Raw genomic sequence first — 9,466 nt, forward strand, 5'->3', positions numbered from 1 at the left:
AGAAGCTGGAACAAGCAAGGACACGGATTCTCCCTTAGAGCCTTTTACAAGGAACCAGCCCTGCTGACACCTTGATTTTAGCCCAGTGAGACCTGTTTTGAACCCAGACCTCCAAAAAATGTGATATAATAAATTTGTGTTGTTTTAAATCACTAAGTTTGTGCTCATCTGTTAACAGCGGCAACAGGAAACCGACCACACTGTACTTCTTAAAGGCTCCCAGGAGAACCTTGATGCACCCATCCCAGATGCACTACTGCACTAGAACTTGAAATCAACTTCGGAGAAGAAAACATAAAGATAAGAAGCGCTGAAATTTTAAATGCACATTTCATCTGACTCAGCAAATCCATGCCGTGGAATTTACCCTGAAGGTGTTCGTGCACAGGTATCAAATGTTTGTACAGAGATGTTCGCTATGGTTGTAGCATCACCACCCAAAGGGGTCTGTTGGTAAGGGATGAGTTAAATAAGTTACAGTGTATCCATACACTCAAATACTACAGAGCCTTTAACAGGGGGAGCGGACTCCCCTGGCGGTCCAGTGGTTAAGACTCCGTGCTTCCAAAGCACAGGGCGTGGGTTCAATTCCTGGTCGGGGAACTAGGATCCCACGTGCCGCACGGTGCGGCCAAAAGATTCAAAAAAAAAGGGGCAGGGGGAGTAAGGCAGCTCTGTATATATTGACAGGGAAAAAACTGTAAGACATAGTAAGTGAAAAGAAAAATGCAAAAGGGTATGTTCATTGTGCTACTACTTGTATAAAAGAAGTCTATACAGGGCTTCCCTGGTGGCGCAGTGGTTGAGAGTCTGCCTGCCGATGCAGGGGACACGGGCTCGTGCTCCGGTCTGGGAAGATCCCACATGCCGCGGAGCGGCTGGGCCCGTGAGCCACGGCCGCTGAGCCTGTGCGTCTGGAGCCTGTGCTCCGCAATGGGAGAGGCCACAAGAGTGAGAGGCCCGCGTACTGCAAAAAAAAAAAAAAAAAAAAAAAAAAAAAGAAGTCTCTATACATACATACATACACACACACACACACACACACACACACACACCTGAAGAATATATTAAAAATGTGTTAATTGTGAGAACTGGGCGGCTGGGGATCAGGGGTGAAAGGGAGACATTTTCCCCCTGCATACCTTTCACTGTATTATCTATTCAAATAAGTTGAACGGCCTAAAAACCAAAACAGAAGAAACCCAAGTGAATGCAGAGTGACGTAATCAAGTGTCCAGAAATTAGTTCCTTTGATTTCCAAAAATAAAAAGGAGAAATTTCAAAAGCATTTATTCCTCAACCACCATGAACAATCGTTAGCCGAGGCCAAATTTCGGTAGTAAACAAGATAAATACTATTCTCTGCCTAATGCCCCCAAAGTACACTGAGGTCTCCTGCATTGCTTCTGTTAGCACCATCCGAGAGGTGAACACCAGGGAGAAGGTTAGAAATAGTACCTCTGATATAAAATAGATAACTAATGGGGATCTACTGTATATAGCACAGGGAACTCTACTCAATATTATGTAACGACCTTATACAGGAAAAGAATCCAAAAAAAAAAAAAGAGTGGATATATGTATATGAATAACTGATTCACTTTGCTGTACCACAGAAACTAACACAACACTGTACATCAACTATACTCCAATAAAAATTTATTAAAAAAAAAAAAGAAAGAGTACCTCTGATTCTGGACCATCCTGAAATTATGTGATTTTCTAGAAGTATTCTAAACTATTTGCCCTGCCCTACTGTAATTTTTTTTTAAATAATCTATTCCAGGATGACAGACATATAAATATGTACTAGCAATGAAACACGATATGAATTTGATTTATACAAATTCAATAGTAAATATAGGTAAAACTCTATACTTGGTAAGTGGATTAATTCTGTGGACAGATGACCAGTGACACCAAGGCTACGTACGCTGTAACTGGGCAGCTCTCAGTTGCTTCTTCAGCCTCTCCACTTCATTCTTTAAAAACCTGATGTGTCGCATCATGTTTTCTGGAGAGTCGATCTCCATGGAGATGTCTCTAGGCGATGGGGGAGCGGACACCGGCTGGTCTAATTTCTCCTGCAGGATTCTTCATTGAAAAGAAAATTCCAACAATGAAAAACAGTTTGCCTTTAGAACACAAAACGTTGATTTGATAATCACCATCGTCTATTTAAAAAATACATGAATAAGTTCTCAGCAATCAGAAAAATAAATAAAAACAAAAACAACAAATTCTAGCCGGGAGGTTCATTAACAGCATGCCCATGTTAATTGCCAAAATTCACTGAATTGTTTGACTCCTGTGCCCATTTTCCATCAACTTCTGGTCGCCCTTACCTGACAGTCAAGTCAGAGGGCAGAGCTGAAGGAGCCACCTTCCTTTTTCTCCTTTCAAACGGCCACTGGTAATTAAGCCTTAATGAAAAACAAGTCTGTAACCCTGGCTTCTCATTATCATGCCGGAATACACTGGGCAATCAGAATGATCCGCTGACTAAATGGTCCACATGCTTGGGTTGGAGGGAATGGCGACACTGGAGGAATTTCCTCTCAAGGCTTTCAGTTGAAACTTACAGACTATGACTCTCCTTGGAGAGTGACATCATGTAAAGAGATTGACTTCTCAACTCCCCTCCTGAAAAACCAATCCTGAAGGTATGGCAAACTGGACTGAAGGCCCTTTGCTTCAGGCCACAGCCAAGGTAAAAAGGTAAAAACAAAAACAAAAACAAAATGTACTGGGTTAATAACTGGTGGTGCCACCTTCTCTACCAATTATCATTATTTTGAAGCACATAAAACATGAATATTTTACAAAGTGACAATTTCATAATGTTCGATGCAATAATTTGGTACTTATATACATAAAACCTCCCACTGCTTTTTAAAAAGGAAGACAGACTGGCAACAGACCTCTCTGCCCCTTTTTATAAGCTGCTGGGAAGTTTCTGGTTTAGTTTGGTTTTCACCTTTTTACCTTTGAGTTTACCCAAGTGCAAACTGTGAATTACCTTCAGGCCTTGTTGAGAAAACTAGTAGGTTAAATATTGTAATGGTCCCTCAATCTATTATATGAAATAATTTTTCAAGCTTCAATTTATTAACACTACTGTAATAAGGCAAAACACAGCTGATTCGACTACTGCTTGCACAATTCCGTACAGATATACCTCAGATTGTCAGTTTTCTTAAGCCTGTGGTATGGCTCTATGTTGCAAATCTTGAGATGAACTCAATTTATGGATGTTTATCCAAACCAAGTACTTATGGCAAATGTCTCTGGTTAGCAAACAGAAGATCGTGGTGAAGCAGATGAATGAATATTTTCAAGGAGCTCCCTTTCTACACCCAGACACACGTCCCACCCACAGAACCTCCTGCCATTATTCAAGCTCCGCTCCACCCACCCCAAAGCACACGGTACTTAAATCTAAGGGCCCAACCGGATCTTGCACACAGGGGTTCAAGAAATATGTGCTGCTGGGTATTCCATATCCATGTATATACATTTAACACCAAGAACCCTAACCTTAAATATGTACCAGTATTTCTTTACAGCAAGTCTTAAAACACACAGATGATCATTTTTCTATCAAAATCCCAGCCTTCCTCATGAAGTACCTTCTAGAAATGTGTGATAATTCACAGTACCCAGCACATATCTGAAGCACTTCAGAAAATGAATGGGGAAGCCAGTTCAATTAGGTAAAAACCTGGAACTGCAACCATCCTCTAGAACAACAGAGGTGAACAACGGCTCCTTAATGAATTTCTTCACAGGCTTTAATACCAAATGAAAAGAAATTCTACCGGGTCAGTGAGGGAGAGGTATAAAGAAGTGACCAACAGGAGGATAGGCTATCAACATTTTTTTCCACTTGTCAAATTAAAATGATGTGCATCAATCAAGGAATTAAAATGTCCCATTGTCATTCCTCGGTCACACCCAGCAAGCTACCCCACTCCTCCAACACACACATACGTACAGAACACCGAACAGCAAGACTAAACGAACCGCTTTTCAGCTTCAAGTTTATCCATCCTTTTCCAGAGACGATTCACTAGTGCTTCCTGTTCTTGTTCCAAAGTATTTTCAAGGTCAATCTTCTCTCGTCTCAGCTGAAAGAAGGAAAACAGTTTTGCTGAGAATTGTAGACCACTTAAACTTGGTTAATTAGATTCTTTTTGATTGGACCATTAGGACCCCTTTTCATGGAGAAAACTGCAAAGGAATGGCCAATTTTCTGGCACAGATACATTAAGCGCATCTAGTTCTTAAACTTTAATTGAGAACATCGAGACAGGTTCATTCTTTGATGTTAAAGCTTAATTGCTATCTGGTACGTGAATCACAGTGGTTGCTTCAGCATTTATTCAAGGCACATGGAAAGTCTTCCTTAAAGAGGGTTTGAGGAGTTCTGCTTACTAGTTGTCCCAGGACTTAACTGGGTTTGTCTCCCCAGTCCTGCATGTAGTTCAACATTAAACCAGAAAGGTTATATTACTATTTATATAAATAACTCAAATACCTGAAGACAATTCTACGTAGTGGTTAATTGGTACACATAAATATGTCCTAAGATATAAAAAGCATATGCAAAAAGGATAAACGCCGAATTCACAATACAGGTTACCTATGGTGAGGTAGGGAAGAAGGAAAATTTGATTTGGGGGGGGGGGGGGGGCAGTTGCAGAGGGAACCCCGAACTGCATTCTACTTCATAAAAAGAAGCAATATGCGGAAGCAATTAATTTAATCCACTAATGTAAAGCAATATGCAAATATAGAGAACAATGTCAGACACTGGTTAATAGGGATGATATAACAGGGAACTAAGGAGTCAGAAATGTCTGCCCTCAGGGGCCTTACATTGTAGTGGGGGCCAAGACAGTAAATGAAACAAATTACAGACTTTGGTAGAGGGTGAGAGAGAGAGGAAGAAAAAGAGGGCTAGTGAGGGGGGTAGAAAGTGCCACGATGAACAGACTTCACAGAGCCGGGCAGAGGGAAGGTGTGATACCATTCTTTGTATTTGTCTATATGCTTGAGATGTTAAGTAATTTTAACAGGAATCTTTTCTAAAAGGGGGAAAAGGTTGTGTTACTGCCCCATGCTGTCTCTTCAACCAACAGCAATTTATCTTTTCAATCACAGGCTCAACAGATTATTTTTGATTGCACAGCTGTAAAGACGTCGGAGTAGCAGAGTTCGTATCTTTTTAGCAGGTTAGTTCTCTTTGATCAAAGATCCCTATATATACAGTAAAGTGAGACCAATTCCATGGACCAAAGGTAGTCTTTTAAAGCAACCAAAGCAGACAGACCTTACTGCACAAGCGAATGAGCCAAGATCACACAGAGTCAACTGGAAACATAGCCTCGGTACACTTTCTTTGCACGGGAAAAGGCAGAGGAGTCACACTGAGTCGGAAGCATTCTGCGCTGAAGCCTGGAGCCGCCTAATGCACGAATGCTCTTCAAGATATTAAACAGTTCCTACCCGCAGCGAGGAGGAGAAACCCAGGAACACCTCGCAGAACTCCTAAGAACCTTGGCGATCCTCTGACCACATTCTGGGCCAAGCTTTGAAGTACAATTCACAGCCATTCATTTAAAGAAACAAAATGCCATGGCATTTACCCTTTAAGGACTCTATTCCCAGGTTTAACTAAAACATGATAGGGGGTACTTGGTAGGTGAGAAAAAAATTCAAATTTTTAGAGCCAGAAGCAGCAAGAGGAATCATCTAAATCCACCCTCTCATTTAAGAGCTGAGGAAACCACTGGCCTGGGAGATGGTGTGACTCAGGAAAAGTGATGGATGCTGCCAGGAGAGGAATGGGTATCAGTCACCATGGTGACCCAAAGAGCTGGGTCCCACCCAACCAGCGCGTTCAGAGTATCTTGAGGGGCAAGTAGGATTTGGGGTAAATTCTCCAATAATACTTGGGAGTAGCTGAGTAGGGGTAGCTTAGTGAGTCTGAGAGTATGCAGAAGCAAAAAAGAGAGCAGGAAAAACAGGAGTTGAAAACAAACATGAATCTCAGCTTCTTTTTGGTATCTATTGGTAGAGCTACCAGCTCTCCATTCGCTGCCCACTTCAGTGAACCAAGGCCTCCTGGGGGTGCAACTTGGGTTTGCTGTACCAGTTTGCTCTACTAATTTGTTTCCATGAAGCAGGCAACACAGGAAGCCCAGCGCAGCAGCTTGGATTTGGGTGTTTCATTACACAGGCTGGCAGTGCTATGGGAGTCCATATTCTCTCTGGCCTTAGAAAGAACAGGGCTTCCAGTCTTGTTTTTTCAGCTAAAAAAATCTTAACTTTTCAGCATCGCTGAGGAGCTCTTACACTAAAGACCAGAGAAGTTAGAGGAAACGGTACTAATTATGATCATGATTAATTCCCCCTGAAGTTCTTTATCAGCGCTGCCCTTCCATCTCCTGTCCATCTAATCCCACAGCCTAAAAAGAGTCCACACCAGTACTGTCAATTCGGACAGAAGTAGATTTTCAGTGCTTGCATTGCCCTGAGATCAAACAACCCTCAAATCTGACAGTATACGTTAAATTTACAGCGTGCAAAGTCAGAAATTCTTGCTGGAATGGAAACAGCAGCCCAGCGCTGCATTCTTTGCCTGGGCAGATGATCTTTTCCATGCTGGTCTCCATCTGTAATACTCTCCCCCATCTCCTTCCTCATAATAGCTAATGGCCTTTTTAACTCAGTGTTTAACTCAGTGTTCGCACCTACTCTCTTCCATTGCCAGGCATCAAATTCTCAGGCTAACCCAAGCCCCTTCTGACTGCATAGTCTGTGAGCACGCGGCAGCAACGGATATAGCCGATTCGTAGAATATTTATTTGAAAGGCTGCTTTGTAATTAAGTCAGGTCAGTGGCCTCCCAGCCAAACTCTTTACTCCTCTTCAGTAGCCCTTCCTCCCACTGAAAGTTAATTAACGTGGCACCAAGAGTTGTTATTATATTCCCCAAATAAATACACAACTTCTTTAATGGATAAACTTAGAGTGTAAAAAGAGAGCTGGCTGTCTGAATTCACAGCCCACCCTAGCTGTGTCTTTGCAGTGGGCAGACACTCACCACTAAAAAGGCAGAAAAAGGGGGCAGCCAAGAGACGGCTCCCAACACCATAGCACTTCTCTCTCAGCACAGCATTTTCCCATTTAAAGAGAGCCATGATGCTGGGCTCGGGGGAGAGGTAGCCGAAGGGAGTACTTGGCCAAAAAAAAGCCTGATGAGAACTTTACCATGACCACTGCGCTCAACGACAGAATTCTGAAAGGTTTTAGTGCAGCTTTTCAAGCTACTTGGTTTTAGCCTAACTGCCATATTATCATCATTTCTATGGGAAAATATATGTTGAACCCCAAACATCTGACTGAAAAAACGAATTCTGGAAGGCAGCCCATGACAACTAATCCACGTAAGGGCTACCATATACATGGAACAGAGACACAAAGTTTGTTACAACGTACGGCAAAAAGTACTTAGAATGATGGTGATACAAGGGGTGTATACCAGATGTAAGAAATAGCAGAGTGCTCTAAGACCTACGTTGACCAAACTCTTATTAGTTGGCTAATTGTTTTTTGTTTTTTTAAAGAGATTTGGGTAAATCCTAAGAAAACAAATGGGTGTGGGGATTAACACAATCCCCCCAAACTTTCCAAGTTAGGTAGCATCTGAGAGCCATTAACAGTTCAGCCCGATTTCCCATCAATTTATTACATAATACCATAGATGTTCAAAGTGGGGACCTTGGAGGTATATCAGAATCACCTGGGAAAATAAGACATACAATATTCAAAACATGACTAAATCAAAGTCAGAAAAATGAATGCAGTTTCTGTAATGGACTGAATGTTTGTGTCCAAAATTCACATGGTGAAGCCTAAATCCCCAGTGTGATGGTATTTGGAGGTGAGGCCTTTGGGAGGTGATTGGGTTTAGCTGAGGTCAGGAGGGTGGGACTCCCATGACGGGATTAGTGTCCTTTCTAGTCATGAGTGACCCTGCAGCTTGCTGATCTCTGCTCTCTACCAATTGAGGACACACACAGTCAGCAGTCGGCAGAACTCCATCAAGCTAGCACCCTGATCCTCGACCTCCAGCCTCCAGAACTGTAAGAAATAAATTTCTGTTGTTTATAAGCCAGTCTGTGTTGTTAAAACAGCCCAAATGGGCTAAGACAGTTTTGTTTATACTGCAAGAGTAGAGACAGTAAAAGATATTACCTCATTCCATCCTACTTTGCCAATACATCGGAGTTAATCATAGTTTTATTTATATATAGGAAAGAAGTGACTAATAGGATGCATGAAGGGGCTATTAAAACATACCACATGCAAATGATGTGAAAAGCACTGAAATCATGCACAATGGTCCTTGCTCTGTGGTAAAGGTCCCTCACAAATTAAAGCAACAGAGACAAGTAAAGTAAAACTTAGACACTGACTCTGCTGGCGTAGCAATCAGCGGAATTTTACTTAGCCCTGGCAGTTTTCCTAGGCTGGAAGACATCTGACCTTTGCCTTCTGGAAAACATATATATATCTTTAAGAAATCAAGCAGCCAATTTGTGTTATAGATGAGACAGGTGTTCACAGACTACAGAGCTCCCAAGGTACCTATTTGATCAATCAAGTGCATATGGTTTCAGAATTAAAAACAAGTTCTAGTTCATCGCCACTGGCTTGTGTAATGTTGAGCCCAGAAAGAGCCAATGGAAGTTCATCAGTAAGGAGCAAGAGAAAAGGAGAGACAGGATGATCACTTTCAAGTCTAGGTGGTCAAAAATTACAGTTCACAAGAAATTTATCTATGTGCATCAGAAATATACTGACAGGGGGACTTCCCTGGTGGCACAGCAGATAAGATTCTGAGCTCCCAGTGCAGGAGCCCGGGTTCAAGCCCTGGTCAGGGAACTAGATCCCACATGCATGCCGCAACTAAGAGTTCACATGCCACAACTAAGGAGCCAGCCTGCTGCAACTAAGAAGCCTGTGGGCCACAACTAAGGAGCCTACCTGCCGCAACTAAGACCCAGCGCAACCAAATAAATAATTTTTTTTTTTTGCGGTACGTGGGCCTCTCACTGTTGTGGCCTCTCCCGTCGTGGAGCACAGGCTCTGGACGCACAGGCTCAGCGGCCATGGCTCACGGGCCCAGCCACTCCGCAGCCATGTGGGATCTTCCCGGACCGGGGCACGAACCCGTGTCCCCTGCATCGGCAGGTGGACTCTCAACCACTGCGCCACCAGGGAAGCCCATAAATATTTTTTAAAAAGAAAAAGAAATATATACTGATAGAAGGAATTCCCTGGTGGCCCAGTGGTTAGGACTCCGCACTTTCACTGCTGAGGGCCCAGGTTCCATCCCTGCTCTGGGAACTAAGATCCCACAAGCCACGTGGCACGGCCAACAAATGAAAAAAAAAAAA

General features: G+C 42.6%; 1 protein-coding gene across 1 annotated transcript in view; it reads right to left on the minus strand.

Moving 5' to 3' along the window:
• CCDC6 (coiled-coil domain containing 6) overlaps positions 1-9,466 on the minus strand; it is a 112,076-nt gene that overhangs the window by 21,226 nt on the left and 81,384 nt on the right. The window contains exons 4-5 of the mRNA XM_029245201.1: positions 4,024-4,127; positions 1,934-2,094 (exon numbers count right to left, since the gene is read on the minus strand). Coding sequence (XP_029101034.1) covers positions 1,934-2,094; positions 4,024-4,127 — 265 coding nt within the window. The remainder of the gene's footprint in view (positions 1-1,933; positions 2,095-4,023; positions 4,128-9,466) is intronic.

Source organism: Monodon monoceros, unplaced genomic scaffold (genome assembly GCF_005190385.1).
Source record: "Monodon monoceros isolate NGI ecotype Baffin Bay Population unplaced genomic scaffold, NGI_Narwhal_1 Super_Scaffold_4, whole genome shotgun sequence".
Lineage (NCBI taxonomy): Eukaryota > Metazoa > Chordata > Mammalia > Artiodactyla > Monodontidae > Monodon > Monodon monoceros.